This window comes from Rattus rattus, chromosome 15, assembly GCF_011064425.1.
Source record: "Rattus rattus isolate New Zealand chromosome 15, Rrattus_CSIRO_v1, whole genome shotgun sequence".
NCBI lineage: Eukaryota > Metazoa > Chordata > Mammalia > Rodentia > Muridae > Rattus > Rattus rattus.
This window is the reverse complement of record NC_046168.1, coordinates 948,646-967,509: the sequence shown is the minus strand read 5'-3', so window position 1 is coordinate 967,509 and position 18,864 is coordinate 948,646. Positions and strand designations below refer to the sequence as shown.

Genomic DNA, 18,864 nt, shown 5'->3' with positions numbered 1-18,864 from the left:
TACTCTAAAAGAAAGCAAGATTTGTCACTTCCTGGCTTTTGGGGAAGTCACATGAAGAAGGACAGGGGTTTTGCATATAAGAACTGAGAAGCTGGCTGACGCCACACTCACAGTCAATAGTATTTGAAGCCTGACAGAAGAGGAGGAGAAAGATACTGTAATTCTTATGTGTGAGAACACCCAAACTATTGTTGTGCATTAAAATTGCACTGTGGATGTTCTAGAAAATAACTAATTTTCTGAATCGATGCCATTGTAGAATAACAAGGGAGAGTATAAATGTATGGTTTTTTTTAAATGAATGGATGATTCTCTATCTTGAAATTTTAATTTAATTTTGATGCTATAAATACTAACCAAGGTCAATAAAAGCAGCAGTTAGAGGCCAGGTAATTTAAATTTCTAAAGGCTTTTTTTCATTCCACACATAGAGGCAATGACAAAAATGAGATGAATGTGAAACCAAATTAGAGATTAATGTATTTTTGACTCCTGGAGATTTAAATAAAAAATGGGTCCATAGAGATTGATGTTATTCTGAAATTTTGTTCCTTCCTGAATATGGATGGTTCTTTTGAAATTTGATGTGCAGACAAATTTGAGATAAATCTTAAGTCCCCAGAAAGTTCATCAGTTTCCTTGATGTTTCAAGTTAATTATTCAACGAGTACAAGGGCAACACCTGCTTTGAATGAAGCATTGCATTGTGTGCCAGATGCTCAACTATGAGTAAAAACAAAGCAGCATTTTCAGATTATGTAGCATTTGTTGAAGTTATTTAGCAGTAAGGGGATTCAAATTTTTAGTTTCACCTTCAAATATTGAAATATCAGTAATATCAACTTGCACATTATTGAATGTATCACTGGAGAATTAATAGACAACGCCATCTCTTTTACTGACATCAGACTTGCGGTTTGTAAAATGCTCCAAAGTGCAAAACTAGTTAGTATTGTACATATAGTACTGCCCCTGAGTCCTGCACTCAACAAAATATCCATACAAAGAGGTCTGGGGAACTAGGCATGGTGGTACAGCCACAATCCCAGACCTCAGGAGCAGACTTGGAGGCCAGCCTAGGATACACAGAGAGAACTGAATAAGAACCTTATCTCAGAAATAAGTGATAGCAAAAGTTTTGAAAAGCAATGCAAAGAAATGGATAAATGATTTCTAATTGCAGGGAGATAAAAATAACTTTGAAGAAATACTTCTTTGCCTTCAAATTTAGTACAGCTCATCTCTCTGGCTTGGAAAATTTCTGCCCATTTTTTCAACAACACATGAATATTAGCCATCCATAAATTAAATTACTCTTTGGATTTGGAGCTGGGATTTACCTTAGTGATAATGCATATCTTGTATTCCTGGACCCAGGTCTTGAGTTCTCTCTCTCTCTCTCTCTCTCTCTCTCTCTCTCTCTCTCTCTCTCTCTCTCTCTCTCCTTCTCCTTGTCTCTCTCCTTCTCCCTCTCCTACTCACAGTAGTCTTGTCATTTGTTTTAAGGTTGCAATGAATCATCAGCACATTGCCCATCCAACTTTACTCTGATATCATATGGTACAGAGCCTCTCAAAAACAATTATTGTATTAGAATCATATAATGCCCATGAAAATGAAGATAAGTATGAAAAGTTGAAGAATTCAAATCAAAGTTTTATACAAAGCATTTTGGCTGAACAGAACTTATTTTCTGATTATTCAGAATTCACTCTTGATCATTTACATAAAACTTGGTGCAAGGGAGTTTCAGGATGGAAGATGCTTCTCCCGCTCCCAAGAGAACTTAAACGTGGTTACAACTACACAATAGGACTCACTGATGCTAGGGAACATGTCAGTCTTAAAGTGTTGTCTTTCCAGAGTTTCCCAAACTATTCAATTTTTTATAGATTCAATTATTTTCTTTTAGACAGTAACATTCAAAGACTAGATAGATACCTCCAGATGACAAAACATGAAAACAAAAAAAAAATAAATTTACCCAAAATATAATAATTTGTCATGTAAAAATTTTAAAATTTCATTTTGTGGTTTTTGTTGTTTCCACCACATGTTATTTTTTGATGTAGAAAATTCAAACATCCCAAATGATAATCTTTTTCCCATAATGTATTCTATATTTCCATTTAATTACAATATTGTAGGTAGCATACTGCTGTGGATTGACAATTTTCATCCTGAATAATCCTATAACATGACAGGTTGTAATAGGAAAGGAGGAACCCTCAAAAGGAAGCAACAAATTATTTGCCAATAATAATAATAAATAAGTGGTGTATTTATGGCAAGTAGGTATTAATAATAAAATGACTAAAACACTTAAAAGCCACACACCTGTATATTCTGTTGAAGGTTTAATGTGTCATCATTTATATCCATGATTTACAATTCTACTTACCAACTGAGCACATGCCTCGCTAAATAAATGTCCACTCATACAAGATGAAAGCATACTACATGATTTACAATGGATTAAATCAAGAAACATCATTTCTGGTGCATTTTAGTAGCAATATAGGGTTGTATATAAGCAAATAAAATCTTGAAATACGAATTGTGGTAGTCAGTAAAGATAATAAATCAATTGCCCTACTTCTGTTTGTGTACAAAACATGTAAAATATGACAATGATTGTATCGTATGGTCACACTTCATCAGCTGCAGTCAAAGCTACTTTGCCGTCATGTATAATAAGTGTGTGGTGTAGGAAAACACAAACATGCACATTGCCTTCCTTAGGCATCAAGAAGAATAAAATTGTTGCTTTTGGGAATAAATGAAACTGCAGATCATTTAGGCTCAATTATCACACTCTAACACAGGAAGCACATGAGGCTTTTAGGAGGCTAATGGAGAAAATAGAAGGTGGTAATTAGGTGATCATTATCATGGTGTGGTATATGCATCTCTGAAAATGTCCCAATGAACATTGGACGTCAGCACAGTTAATGCACAGCGGCGAATGTTAAAAACAAAACAAATACTGCTTAGCAAGTTACATGCATAGCCTCAACAAGATACAATCTGAAGTGGGTATATTTCCAAATATAGCCATAAATGCAGAGAAATGATTCCTATAAACGGTATTTGAACTGACCATAGAAGCACAGCAAAGTTTCCTATTCCCCTCTCAAATTAGTGAAGAAAAACCTGCAATAAGATTGGATTGGTAAAATACAAAGCACAGAAATAAAAAAAAAGAAAGAAAAGAAAGTAATAAAAGAAAAATTATGAGTAAAATCAACATAGGAATATATTGTCACAAGGAAAAATTGTTAAATGCAAAGAAAAATGTTAATAGCCAAGAAACTAATCTTATTCTGTTACCAAAACATGGGTGACCCTAACACTGAAGTTTAATGAGGGTTCCTGAAGGACACTATTGGGAATGATGGTTCAGAAATTTGAAATCTGTTGTCCCAGAATCTCCGGTCAGACACACCTCATACTGGTAGCTCTGGGACAATGTCCCCATCCCACTGACATCCACCAAGTGGCCAGGAAAGTGTCCCTCAGGTACAGAGCAGGCACCCAGAGAGGTCTCCCTGGCCCTCCTGCACAACCTTACCCCCACGAACAATAACACAGACAGGAGGAACAGCGAAGACACAGAGGCCAAGGCAACAACCAGGTACAGAGTAAGCAAGTCATTCTCTTGTGAGGGGTCACGCCTCACCTCTGGCAGAGGCAGGTAGGGTTGAGAGAAGCCATCCACAAGCAGTACCTGCAGAGTGACACTGGCAGAGAGTGGAGGCTCGCCATTATCCTTGACCAGCAACAGCAACCTGTGCTTGGGTACATCACGCTCGCTCAGAAGCCTGGTGGTGCGCACCTCCCCATTGTGCGCCCACACGCTGAACAGCCCAGGCTCTGTGGCCTTGAGCATCTGGAATGACAGCCAGGCATTCTGCCCAGAGTCGCGATCCACAGCCACCACCTTAGTGACCAGATAGCCAGGCTCTGCTGCCCTGGGCAGCAACTCGGTACAGGGTGCAGAGGCATTCTGCAGTGGGTAGAGCACGAAGGGCGCATTGTCATTGTCGTCCAGCACCACCACGCGCACCAGAGCCTGACTGCTGAGCTGGGGAGACCCTTGGTCTGTGGCGCTCACGCGGAACTCAAAGCCCTGCAGGACCTCATAGTCCAGCGCCCTGAGTGCGAACAGCTGCCCATTGTCTATGTTGATTGAAACCAGTGAGGCAAGAGACAGCTGTGGGTCTTGCGGTGGCAGCAGCGAGTAGGTGATGTGGGCATTGGAGCCTGAGTCTGAGTCTGTGGCACTGATGGTGCCTATGTGCAGGGCGGGGCTGTTGTTCTCATGGACAAAAATGGTGTAGGAGGTTTGGGTGAAGACAGGGGCATTGTCATTGATGTCCATCACCTGCACTGTTATGGTGTGCTGGGTTGTGAGCCTGGGTGTGCCCAGGTCGGTGACGGAGATGGTGATGTTGTACTCAGCTCTGCTCTCTCTGTCCAGTGGCCCTTCTGTCACTAAAGTGTAGTAATTCTCATATGTAGGCTTCAAAAGAAATGGAAGTTCGTTCTGAATAGAACAAACCATCCTTCCATTATCGCCAGAATCTGGGTCAGAAACACTGAAAACAGCAACCACAGCCTCAGGAGCATTTTCTGGGATGGAACGAGTGAGCGAAGATATGGTGAGTTTAGGGGCGTTGTCGTTCACATCCACCACCTGTATAGCCACAGTGCATTTTCCTGAAAGACCTCCGCTGTCTGTGGCTACAATTTCCATGGTATAGTATGGAGTTGCCTCAAAATCCAATGCCCCTTTAAGGCGAATTTCTCCTGAAATTTCATCTATCACAAATGGCTGAGGACCTCCAGTGCCTTGAAACAGAGAGTAGGCTACATTGCCATGTATCCCAGCATCTAAGTCTCTGGCAGAGACTGTGACAACTAAGGCATTGAGGGGACTATCTTCAGGGACCTCCACCGAATACAGTGACTGTACAAATTGGGGGGCATTATCATTGATGTCTAGGACTTCAATTCGAACCGTCGTTGTCCCAGACCTGGGTGGAGCACCCCCATCCAGAGCAGTGAGTATTAAAGTGAGCTCAGGCTGCTCCTCCCTATCCAGGGCTCTGTCCAGCACCAGCTCTGGGTATTTCCTGCCATCTGTGCGACTGTGAGTAACGACGTGGAAATGGAGGTTGGGACTGACTGTGTAGTTCTGAACAGCATTGCTCCCTATGTCAGAGTCCTGAGCTGCCTTCAGAGGAAACACAGTTCCTGGCTGGGCACTTTCTTGAATTTTTAGGAGCATTTCTGTGTCAGGGAATTCTGGAGAGTGGTCGTTTATATCTGTGAGCTGCAGGTCTGTTTGAAAGAACTGCACAGGGTTTTCCAGTATGACCTGGAAGTGCAGCACACAGGGTTCTGTCGCCCCACACAGTGCCTCGCGATCTGGCTTTTCCTTTAGAAGCAAATTTCCTGTCTCTGCATCCAGCTGCAAGAGGTCTTTGTTTCCTCTGTGATGGATTCGAGCCCCTCTAGTGGCCAGTTCCCCAACCCTGAACCCCAGATCTTTTGCCAGGTTAGCCACCAAGTAGCCACTCTCTGTTTCTTCTGACATCGAATAGTTAATAGCCTCAGAGCCAGCCTCCCACAATAGCAACAATAGAGCAAGAAAGACCACTTGCCTTTTCTCTGGAGTTTTTGCTAGCGCTGTCTCCATTGTTGCGATATGATCCAAAGGGCAATGCTTGTAAATCTTGTCTGTTTCAAGCACACAGATATTTTGGTGAAATAATCTCGAATAAACCTTACTGAATTGCTTTCTGGAGTCCTTCCTCCCTGATCTTAAGTAAATGCCCTCCTTTCCGGGAAATACTCAGCATTCTGAATCCCAGGAATGGCGGTTTGGGCATCTTGGGAGCCCCTTGTTATACAAATCCTTAGACTGCAGCGCCACCGTGTGTACTATTTTAGTGTTGCACACAGTGCTCTACACCTTGTTCTAAGTTCAGCCCCGCTGTGTTTAAACATCTTTTAAGACACAGGAATATCCCTCTATTCGTGTTCGGTTCTTCGAAAACAAGTTCCAACACATTTGCTGCATTAATTATCAGTGAGTATAATTTTTTTAGATGAACAGACTATCACATTGATTGTAATGACTTTTTGAATGCATAAATTTAATGCAATGATTTCCTACAAAATACTTGATATTCTCAAATACCTTTTCATTGAAGTGTATCATATGTATAAAAAAAGGACACCAATCTTAAGTGTTCAGAACAACAAAGAGTCACCAAGTTAATATAGTCCAATAAGCAGAATCTAGATAAATATATACGGTGTGCCTAAACAAAACATGTTCGCTTGTCAACCTCTGGTTTCCAGTCTCTTTCTAAGGACTACACCGGCTTTTATTACCGTAGGATCTTCTGTCTTTCTTACAGCTTCATAAAGTAGAATCAGCAAAGTATTTCTCTGCTATAGGATTTTCTTTCACTAGTATTTTCTTTGGCAAGCTCATCTATGGTATGCTGTTTTCCACGCTTTGTATCATGTGCTTGTGTGTTTCCATGTTTGAAATTTTTCGTTTGCTTTTGAGAAAAGCTATCTCTACATAGCCTGGATGTTCTGGAACTCATTCTGTAGAGCAGACTGATCGAGAACTCACAAAGATCTGCCTGCTTCTGTCTCTCCCAAGTGCCGGACTTTAAATCATGCATCACCCCGCTGTGAGGCCAAGGCTTGAATTTTGACTAGCACTCCTATAAGCAATTACTCATATGTTCTATGTAAAATATGTGTATGGAAAAATATACACATATCATATGTATCAGAGTTGCTTGATGTATGTCATAGTGTGAAAATACATTTAGCTTTAGCAAATACTATGAAATGGTTCCCAGAAGTAGGGGATATACTGAGCTGCCTGTAGTGGTCCACCCCTGTAGTCTCATCTCTGTGAAGACACATCGGTTATCACAAGCTTAAGGGCAGTGTGGGATATATAGTGAGTCATTCTCTCAAAGACATTTCTTTAAAAGCTGGGGATAAAAATACAGCTCCACAGTAGAATGCTTGCCTAGTGCACTCAGTGGATTGAGATCCATTCCCAGCAGTGTGAAAAAGGTTATTCCAGCAACACATGAGAATTCCAGTTGCTCCATAATCTTGTCAACATTTGATGCTGTCTTTCCAGTTTTAATCGCTCTAGTGAGTATGGATATCACCGCGCACATTCATTAGCACTTTTCTGGTGGTTAATGAAATTATGCAAATGTTCACGCCCTTATTGACCACTCGGATGTTGAGTTACTTCATAGGTTTGTCTATCTGAGGCATTTGCCTGGTGGGTTGGTCTGCAGAAGAATTTATATTCTTAGTATAATACCTGTTTGTGTATGCATATTGTAAAGTTTTTCATCCTATGCTTTCTATTTTAACCTTATTATAGTGTCTTTGTGAAACAAAAATTACTAATTTTAACTTACCCTGGCCTGTCAATATTTTCCGTTTTCTGGGTAGCACTTTTCTCCCATTTAAATCTTTGTGTCCCCAAGGTTATAGCAAGTCTTATCATGTATTTTGAATGTTTCTTTTATTTTTCACATTTAAAAGTACAATCAATGTAAATCTTACAAGTGAAAAAGACTAAGGACCATGTGTTTCCAAATGCCTTTGCATTCTGTGACGAAAAGATGATCCATTTCTCACTGTTTCTGAATAGTCACAAGGGTTATATCATACTTGACAGGAATCAACTCAAAGATTCATTTGTTACTGAATAACTATGCACTCTTCTCATAATTCTGTAATAGTTTTTTTAATTTTCAGGATATGTTTTCTTATGAAAGATTAGTTTTACAGAATTTTAAATCCACAGAAAAAATTACTAAATGCACAGAGAACCTCTACAGCCTGTACACCCATCTTCACTGTAATCCCCTATGGATGGTACATCTCTTATAGCTAATTGGTCTTCAATATTCGCACATTTCTTTTTACTGAGTCTATTTCCTCTATGTATTCTACATTATATAAACTTGGACTAATTTATCATGATATCTATCTATCTTAGCATACCACAAAGTAGTTCCTCTGACCCCAATTCTTCAAAATCTATTTACTTATCCCCCTCTTCCTTTCTGAATCTCTTGAAATCACTGACCTTTTTACTGTTTGCATGCTTTGGCCTTTTCAACATGTTACATATAAGAGTTTTTCAGTTTGGCTTCTGTGACGAATTTGTTTTTATGTTTTCTCAATTGAATTGGAAATTTCTGGTTTCTTTGGCGACTCAGATGTGTCATGTGATGTTTTTCTGGAAACTGTCTTATGAGAGGATGATTTTGCTGGTGCTTTTCTGGAAGCAGCCTAGAAAAGGGGCATGTGATGTTTTTCTAGAGTGGATGTTTGGGAGAACGTGTGATGTTTGGAAAGAGTGTAAATATAATCCAGCAGGCAGTGGACAATGCTGTCTGGTATTGGTTCACCTTGCCACTCTCTGCGGATCTTTGTCGTGACTCGGTAGAGAGAAACACTTCAAAGAACTTCTGGTAGTACTCCTGCACCTTCTTGCTGCTTCTGGGGACTCAGGCAGATTGGCAAAGCCTCTCCGGGTTTCTTTTGGATCTAAATTCCATTGCTGGTTCACGAATGGTGTTTGAAAGTGGATTGAGCTACCCCTGCAGATTTGGGTGAACCGAATTGCTGATGTCATGACAACACAGATTAGTTCTCTCCAAAGAACTGTTTCTAAACAGGCCCACCTCCTCCTTTGCCCTTTGAAAAATATAATCCCACAGCAGACAATTTTTCATGGGTTGATAGCTCATTTCATTTTGGTATTGACTAATATTCCATTTTGCAATTGCATCAGACTTTTTGAGTTTCCCTCTCTGAAGGATCTTGGTCACGACCAGGTTTTTATATGTGATGTAAAGAGATTCAATAAACACCCCATCCCAGTTTTTGTATGAGCATCAGTTTCTGGCCAATTTAAATATATACTAAGAAAATTGATTGCTTGCTGACATATATGTCTTTAAGTTTTTGCTCCCGAGATGTTTTCTAAAATGGCAATATCCTTTTCACCCCCATGACCCACGTGTGAACGTTCTTGGTCTTCCGTATCATTTGCAGCCATTGGTGGTTCGGTGTCCTGGAGTTTGCCCATCCTGCCTGTGGTTGGGTGGTGGAGTTTCATTATTTGAAATTGCTGATGTGAGCTTCTTCTCATGTGCGTATTTGCCATCTATATTAGTCACGGTTCTCTATAGCATGACTTGCAGGCTGTGGTCCAACTGATCCAACCATGGCTGCCTATAAATGGAAGGTCTAAAAATCCAATACTTATTCAGATGGTCTCCGGTATACACTTGAATTCTGAAGAGGTAGGTTCTAATGTCCGTAATGAATGGACTAGCTTGCAAGATAAGAACAAATAGACAAAGAGGGAGGAGCGCCCTTCTTCATTTTCCATATAAAACAGTAGTTCCTAACCTTCCTAATGCTGTAACCCTTTAGTTAGTTCCTCTCGTGGTACCCCCAACCATAAACTTATTTCCACTGCTACTTCATAACTGTAAATTTGCTACTGTTATAAAACTTGCGTAAATATCTGATATTTATGATACCTGACCTGTGACCCCTGTGAAAGAACCATTTGACCCCCAAAGTGGTCATGGCCCGCTGGTTGACAGCCTGTTATAAAGACTTCCAGCAGAAGGAGTGGAAAGGTGGGTCTTCCTGACCCCGAAATCTGGATTAGAAGTGCGTCTTCCCACTTCAAACTAAACAAAACGTCCCTCATATATGTGCTCCACTTGAGGGTTTCCAGATGTAGCCAAGTAGACAACCAAGAACAGCCATCCCAGCATCTCTAAGTCTTGTTTTGTAAGAGTTAAAATCTTTGGCACATTTTTTACATGTTGTTGATTTCTTAATGTTGAGTCTTGAAAGTCTTTACATATCTTGAAAAGCTGTCTTTTATTAAATGCATCTGTTGACAGCATTTTCTTCTGGTCTATGACTTTTTCAAAAAAATTTGTAGATTATTTTGCAGAGAAGATTTAATTTTAATAAAGTCTGAACCATCAATTCTTTCTTCCGTGGATCACACTATCATTGCCGAATACTCAGTTTTATTTTGGGTTAAGATTGCTTTACTATGTTCTCTTTGTATATGCACACAAAGTGTATATCCAGTCCATCAAATGCACAAAGAATGTTGAAATTAATATTTTACAATTTCTATTGACTGAAGGATAAATATTTCAACCACAGAATCCTCACAATACACTACTGTGCCTTCCTCAATTTATTTATAGCCTTACATTGTTTTAGATTTTTGCTTTGCAACTTTCTATTAGATTTGCTTCTTGGTGTTTATGTGTTTGGAAGACGTTTTGAATGCTATTTAAATTTTCAAATTTTCTTCATATAAACAGAACTGACACTGCACCTGCCAGTACTCAAGACATCACTTGTCTCTTCTGATCACAAAGTTTTCATGATTTTGTTGCATAAAATTGTGCTATTTCTTCTACTGTGGCTTTTACTGCTTCTCCGTGTTTTTTCCTCTAGTTGGGACGGGTAGTAAAAATCTCAGCAGTCACCATGGTGGGCATCCTTGTCTCAGTGTTGATTTCCAGCAAACATTTCAATGATTTCCTTTGATGATATTGACTAGGTATGTGTTTGGTTTGGTATTTTTTGAGATAGGATGCCACTGAGTATAATCTGGGCTGTCCTGGAACTCACTCTGCAGACCAGGCTGGCCTTGAACTCACAAAGATCCACCTGCCACTGCCTCCTGAGTTCTGACATTAAAGATGTGCCACCAAATCTGGTTACTGTATACTTTTAAATACGCAAAAACTCCCTTCTATATACATTCACACACTTTGCACGTTAATATATGCTGGGTTTTGTTGAGTAAAATTTTCTGTACCCATTGAGTTTAATTGAATTGTTTTTCCTCTTTTACCTGTCACAATGATGAATTACAATGATCAAAGATCAAATGTGAAATGCTTTGCATCAGACAAGACTTCACTTGTCACTTCTGATCGCAGTCCTATGTCATCATTTACTTTTGCCTCCGAATCTGATTGCCTTTTTCTAAAGAAAGACCATGCCCACGTATATCTATGGAGGAGTTTTGTCACTTCTTTCTTAGAATGTCCTTTTAGAAGGTTAGTTATTATAATGTATTCGAAGTTACTGGCACCAAGATGATTTTTAATATGCCCGCTCATCTACAAGTTTGTCTTTGTTTTAGTCCTGTGATTGTAATAATTCAGTGTGTGAACTAGACTTTTATAGAACCTTTACCTAATGGTAATGACTGATTTTAAATGATGTTTGATATAAATTGTCAAGTGCAACAACATTGTTCCTCATAAATCTTTGACAGTTTGTTTGTTAAAGATGAGTAAAAACAAAAATGCATTGTGCGTGACAAACATGATAACCTAATCAAGGAGAGCCATGGCCCATTAGTTCACATGATTTCATCACCTGAGTATATTTAAATAAATTATCATTGAAACAAAATTTGTAAACATAGCTCTCAGACACTTGTACACCTTTGTGGCCTGAGAGACTTCAGGTAAGTTGAGGTTTCATAGATAGGGACAATCGACTGGCATAATAAAGACAAATAAAAATGTAAAGTCAAGGGTTTAGAAGAATAGACTGAGAACCTCAAAAAATAGTTTCTAGACAGGAATAATTAAGAGAATGGACAAACAAGAAACAGTCCCTTTTTGCTAAAAGCAGACTTAATTTCCATATAAAATGTCCCTAAAAATACTTACTTAAATAGAAAAGAATGATACAATATCTAAGTTTGTGAGCATAATGATATTTTGAAGAAAGAGAAAATCTTAAGAGGCTCCCCAAAGGAAAACCAAAACATCATGAAAATGTGCATGAACTAAAGATCAGAAGCAAAGTAAGACTAATAAACAACTGTGACAATTTTTTTTTGAGACAGGGTCTCACTGTGTAGCCAGAGCTGGCCATGTAGACATGGTCACTACATAGACCAGGCTGGCCTAACCAAATCAGTGATCCTCCTGCCTCTGCCTCCTTAGTGCTGAGATCTAAGGAGTGTGCTGCCGTCAAGCCCAGAAACTTTCATTTTTAAAAGCTTTCACATTTTCTCTCCAGTTGTTTTGCATCTATTCCTCAGCCTTTGCTCTATTGTTTTTCGTGAATTTCTCACTTTCCACAATCAACACTGGATCAATATTAACTTGTAAACTTTACCACTAATTTGTACTTCTTCACACAATTCCAAAATCCCTTTGGGGCTGTTTTCCTTCTGTCTAGTTAATTGCACTATTTCTCTCACTGTATGCATGACTCAATTACTTCTCTCAGTCTTTGCCAGCGTTACCTTTGAAGGTTCCATGTGCTACTAATAGGTTTATAGTTAGGAGTAATTTGGGGGGAGAGGGAATTTAAAGACATTGTTTCAAAGTCAGTTCTTAGTTTTTCTGATGCTCCTTTAAGAGAAACGCATCGTTTCGTGGAGTTGCTTTAATTTTCTTCCTCTCCTGGACCTTGTGATCAGCAATGTTCCTATGACATGTCTAAGTGTGATTTGTTTCTGACGGATCCTGATTAGGTTTCTCTGAATGTTTCTCATATTCAAAGACTCACCATTGGCACCAGGTGTCAGTCATTATCTCTCCCGCTGTTTGTTAGCCTCTTCCTACAGCCTAAATCTCCTCTCTCGTTCTCTCCCTCTCCTGCCTGAGCCCCTCTTCCAACAGGTCTCCTTCCCACTGCTAGGTCTCCTGTATGTAGTTTACTGACATTTTGGGGTTTATGTATTACTTTGAAAAAAACTGGCTGATGACTAAAATCTACATTAGAAGGAAAACTTAAACTGCCAGAAATTTGGCTTTTAACTGTTACTTGGCTTTGGTGACAGTGGGGTGATTTGGGTAAAGTAAAACTACTTCATTTGCAGTACAATGGCCATAGGATTTAATAACAAATAGTAGAATATGAAGAATGTTTTTTCAGCTGCTCATTTTCTGCCAAAAGTTCAAGGAATTTTGATATAGTCTTACTTACATACATATAACAAAGTAAAAATGAACCAGGTCTCCAGGCGTATTAACCCAACAGATTGCCACAATTACAAATCAGTAAATATGCTGCTGCTCCAATGTATCAACAATAAAACAATATTCATTATTGTTCATCAATTCAACTCAAAGTAATCGAAGGAAACACTAGACAACTGAACAAAATGATTTTAACACCAAAAAATAGTTTTTGTTGATTGATATACTCTACCCAATGACACCAAGTAATGCAAAGTGAAAAGTTTTGAAACCTACTAATGAACAGAATCAAACAGAATTCCTAAATTTTCAGAGAAGTTTTTTTCATTTGAAGGGTGGGAGATGGTCTGGAAAATACACACATATGCACAAAACACACACACACACACACACACACACACACACACACACACACACAACACACTACCCCATAATTGGACTTCTTTGTATGGGGGAGAAAGAAAATGTGATGCCCTCAATAATCCTGAATTTTCCTATTCAGAGGAATGGGACTTTTTCTGATCCTGAGATTATTAAAATAGATTATGTCAATGCTGTGGTTTAACAGTTTTATTTAATCAATGGTATGAGAAACTACACATTCTTTAATTTTTGTCAAATAAAAATTCAAAACTATAACAATAGTACTTCTGGGTCATGCACAACCTGGTAAGTAGAACTACTAGCATGCAAGATGCTCACAAACGAAAAGTGACACAACCTTTGTGTAAATTGACATACACCTTAAACTTTGTGATTTGGCTATTTAGGGAGCTTAAACTGGAAATGAACATGACAGAGTGGCACTTTCTATTCACACAGAAAAATCCTGGCAACATCAGTAATTTAAACCATCTACCTTTGAAAAGATGAAATCTCATGGAAAGAGCATATGTCACAAATACATACACAAATGCCAGGGATTCTTAGATAATTTCATATTATTCAGTTTTTATATGCTTGCGGAAGTGTTAATTACTAAGTGATATTCATATGCGGAGAAAAATATGATATAGACTTAGTACTACTAAAAGGCTAATAGGCTCATACCAATACAAAAGGAAACTATCAGCACTGTTAAAGATACAAGTAGGTTAAACAAGTGAAAAACTTCGTAAGAAATAAGATTGTTTCTTAAAAGAAAACATTTGTACGTCCCGTGGGAAAATATACACTTAGCTGAATACAAAGCTATCCCTGCAATGAAGATTTTCCGCAATTTCTCTCCCAGGGTCCTGAACCATTAGGTTGGGGACCATGGATTTAAGGAATTTGAACTCACCAGCCCCAGAGTCTCCTGTCAGACACACCTCATACTGGTAGCTCTGGGACAGGGTCCCTGCATGGCTGACATCTACCAGGTGGCCAGGAAAGTGGCCCTCAGGCACAGAGCAGTCACCCAGAGAGGCTGCCCTTGCTCTCCTGCACAGCCTCACCCCCACGAACAGCAGCACAGACAACAAAAATAGAGAAGACACAGAGGCCAAGGCGATGACCAGATAGAGCGTGAGCAAGTCCACATCATCCTTTGCAGAGTCACGAGCTACCTCGGGCAGTGGCAGATAAGGCTGTGAAAAGCCATCCACAAGCACCACCTGCAGTGTGATGCTGGCAGAGCGTGGAGGCTCACCATTGTCCTTGACCACCAGCAGCAGCCTGTGTTTGGGCACATCGCGCTCACTCAGCAGCCTGGTGGTGCGCACCTCGCCATTGTGCGCCCACACACTGAACAACCCAGGCTCCGTGGCCTTGAGCAGCTGGAACGAAAGCCAGGCATTCTGGCCAGAGTCGCGGTCCACTGCCACCACCTTGGTGATCAGGTATCCGGGCTCTGCTGCCCTGGGCAGCAGCTCGGTGAAGGGTGCAGAGGCGTTCTGCAGTGGGTAGAGCACGAAGGGCGCATTGTCATTGTCATCCAGCACCATCACGCGCACCAGAGCCTGGCTGCTGAGCGCCGGCGAGCCTCCATCTGTGGCGGCCACTGAACTTGAAGGACTGCAGGGGCTCATAGTCCAGCGCCCTGAGCGCGTAACAGCTGCCCGCTGTCAGCATTGATGGAGATGAGCGAGTCGAGGGCCAGCTGCGGGTCATAGGGTGGCAGCAGAGAGTAGGTGATGTGGGCATTGGAGCCTGAGTCTGAGTCTGTGGCACTGATGGTGCCTATGTGCAGGGCGGGGTTGTTGTTCTCGTGGACAAACATGGTGTAGGAGGTTTGGGTGAAGGCGGGGGCATTGTCGTTGATGTCAGACACCTGCACTGTTATGGTGTGCTGGGTTGTGAGCCTGGGTGTGCCCAGGTCTGAGACAGTGATGGTGATGTTGTACTCAGCTCTGCTCTCTCTGTCCAGTGGCCTCTCTGTCACCAGAGCGTAAAAGTTCTTGTAAGAGGGTTTTAAAATGAATGGCACATGATCTGAAATAGAGCAAATCATTTTTCCATTGTCTCCAGAATCTCTATCTCGTATTCGGATGATAGCAACCACAGTTTCTGGAGCATTTTCTGGGACTGAGCTGGTCAGTGAAGATATGGTCAGCTCTGGGGCATTGTCGTTCACATCCAACACCTCTATCATCACAGAACCTCTCCCAGAAAGCCCTCCTCCGTCTGTGGCCTCAATCTCTACACGGTAAGATTCAGTTTTTTCAAAATCCAATTGCTTCTTCAGTCTGATTTCTCCAGTGACTTCATTTATTGAGAAAGTTTTCTTGATTTCATCTGATGCTCGGAACAATCCATAGGAAACACTCCCAAAGCTGCCAGCATCTGCATCCCGTGCTAAAACAGTCAGGATTCGGGAGTCTGGGGGACAGCTCTCTGGGACCTGCACCTCATAGGGGCTGTTCACAAACTCAGGAACATTGTCATTGATATCCATGATCAGGATTCGAATCAGGGCTGTTCCTGACCTCGGTGGAGATCCTCCATCCAGAGCCATGAGGGTTAAGCTCAGTTCTGCCTGCTCCTCTCTGTCCAGGACTCTGTCCTGCACCAACTCTGGGTATTTCTTGCCTTCACTATTATTTCGAGTGAGGACATGAAAATGAGGGTTGGTGCTGACTGTGTACTCTTGAAGTCCATTGCTGCCCACATCCAAATCCTGAGCTAAATTCAATGGAAACCGCGTGCCTGGCTGGCTGTTTTCCAGTATTTTCAAGAGCAATTCTTTATCTGGGAATTCTGGCGAGTTGTCATTTATATCCTGGATCAATAATTCTCCTTGAAAAAACTGCACTGGTTTTTCTAGGAACACCTGGAAATGCAGCACACAGGGATCCACAGAGCCACACAATGCCTCCCTGTCTAGTTTCTCCCTCAGAAGCAAATCTCCAGTGTCCGGATCCAGCATGAATTGCTGGTTGTCAAAGTCAGACACCACCCGTGCAGACCTGGCAGCCAGCTCCCCAGCTCCCAGGCCCAGGTCCTTGGCCAGATGGGCTACAAAGGAGCCTCTTTCAGCTTCCTCCAAGACAGAGTACCGAGTAGGTACCATGAGAACCTGACCCCAAAGCAGCATGAAAAGGAAAGGAATCACTTGCCTGTTTGCATGATTTCTCTCCAGCTTCTCCATGGTGGAAACACGAGTGCTTACATCCAGTTCTTCAGCAGCCTCTGAATAGCTTGAATGCTAAATTCTATTTTCTTGGCTGGAGGAATCTTTGTTCATGTAGTATACCCCGGCCCAAACCCATTCAGGGTCCGGTATTCCTTCAGATGTTTCCTGTCCGTGTGTTTTTTTGATTCTGTCTTGCAACACAAAGGGACCAGGAAGCTTTGAGCGGTTATTCACAAATCTTAGCCTGCAGCGCCACCCTGCGTTCATATTGAAAAATTGACAGTATTTTCCAATCGAAAACCTTTTGAAAATTTCCAAATGAACATTTAGAAATGATTGTGCTTTCTATGTTTACAAGTGTTGTTCTTGCTTTAAGTTGCAAAGTTGGCAGTAATTTCATCGTTGGGCATGTGCCAGAAGAATTTTTAGGACGAAAGAAGGAAGTTAACTCAATTTTCCCACATGGCCAATGGGCGGGAATTGAGAATACTTTTGTATTTTGCGTAATCTAACCAAGTGAATTAAATCCTTAATTTTGAATTAACTTCATAATAGTTAGATATGTTTGCTTCTGAAGTAAGAAATTTTGAGCGATGCGAAAATTTTCAAATAATCTGTACCACGTTATCTCTAAAAATCACATTATTTTTCTAAGTATAACTTCTATTTTTCTACACTGGTATGAAAATAGCAGAAATCCATCTTTTGTCTTTCTTATGCAGGGTTTCCTGTGGTTTTGGACCTTGTTTCATTAAGTTAATGGCTTTATTTGTGATTTATTTTAAGTAAGTTGTTGCTAAAATATGCCAGTACTCCCTTTCTCATTCTGGAACTGGAAAACGTGAATTATAGTTAGCATTGCACAAGCATCGGTTGAATAAATAAATGTACTCAAGTTTATACCTGAAGGGTCACTGACTTCAAACAAAGTAAATATATAAAATAAATATAGAAAAGGATAAGCAAAAAGACCTGTGTTTTTAAAACTGAAGGGGAGCCTCCTGAACAAAACAAATAGAAAAGTTCCTAGCATAGTGGCAGATTCTAGTCAGGTTTAAGGAGTTCAGAAAAAAAAATGACTCCATTTTATTTTCCCAGTTCTACATGTTGACAAAGAGTTTTAGAGATCACCTATTTCCAGTTCCTTTTGTAATTCAAAAACAAATAAAATCTCACTAAGACTAACAATGTATGTCACCCTATGGGAAAAATTGTTAACATTTTATATATTAATTCATTTCCTCTCCCATCGACTCTGTGAAATTCATCTTCACACTGTCCATGTTTTATAGATGAAGAAACTGAGATTTGGTTTAAATGATTTTCCCAATGTCCCATGCCAGGTGAAAGAGAAAAGTAGAGTTTGAAGTGTTGCATTATAGTTCCACAATCTCTAACATGCCCAAGTGAAATCAGAAGGGCAAATAATTTGTACAAAATTGTCAGTAAATCCAAATTACAGTCTTTGTTTGTGTGTTGTGTACATACATGTCAGGGGTGGCATGTAATCTGTACTCAATTTTTCAACTATTATTAGATCCTTTAAAATTCTGTATCTGTCATCAGAAGTAATCACCAGCCAGGAGAAATAGTGACCAACTTAGAAATCAGTGACTTTGTTGGTAAAGCACATGCAGTTCATAGTCTCAGTCTTGGTATACAAAACATCTACATACAGGTATTTTTAAATGATATTAGAGACAATAAACGTTTCGAGTTTAAAGCAAGCATCAAGAAGGTCCCCTAGCATATTATGCTCTGGAGTATTTCTCTAAATTTATCAGAAAACATGTGTTTCTGGGAGTTAATATGATGCATACCAGCTGTTTTTTATGTCAGCTCGATACAAACTTTAGTCGTCTCAGAGAAGGGAGCCTCAATTGAGAAAATGCCTTTGTAAGACCTGGCTGTAGACAAGACTGTTAGGCCTTTTCTTAATTAGTGATTGATAGGGGTGGAGCCCATTTAGTGTGCATCCACCCCTGGGCTGGTGGTCCTCCACTCTATAAGAAAGCAGTCCAAGCAAGCCAAGGTGAGCAAGGTAATAAGCAGCACCCCTCCGTGGCCTCTGGGTCAGCTGCTGCTGACAGGTTGCTGCCCTGCTTGAGTTCCTGTCCTGACTTCCTTCAATGATGAACGGTGATGTGGAGGTAAATAAACCCTTTCCTCCCCAACTTGGTTTGGGTCATAATGTTTCATCACAGCAACAGAAATCCTAGCTAAGACAATAAGGATAAATCACCTAAG

The 18,864-nt window shown here is 40.3% G+C and overlaps 1 protein-coding gene and 1 pseudogene across 1 annotated transcript; both read right to left on the bottom strand.

Annotated features, from left to right (window-relative positions):
• Nucleotides 1–2,342: 2,342 nt before the first annotated feature.
• On the bottom strand, nt 2,343–5,865 carry LOC116884280 (protocadherin beta-6-like). Its single transcript, XM_032885363.1, is given in 2 exon segments — nt 2,343–3,397; nt 3,399–5,865. Coding segments are annotated over 2 exon segments (2,382 nt in total). The 5' UTR covers nt 5,702–5,865; the 3' UTR covers nt 2,343–3,318.
• A 7,227-nt stretch (nt 5,866–13,092) lies between these two features.
• LOC116884279 lies at nt 13,093–17,854 on the bottom strand (annotated as a pseudogene).
• Between the last annotated feature and the right edge of the window lie 1,010 nt (nt 17,855–18,864).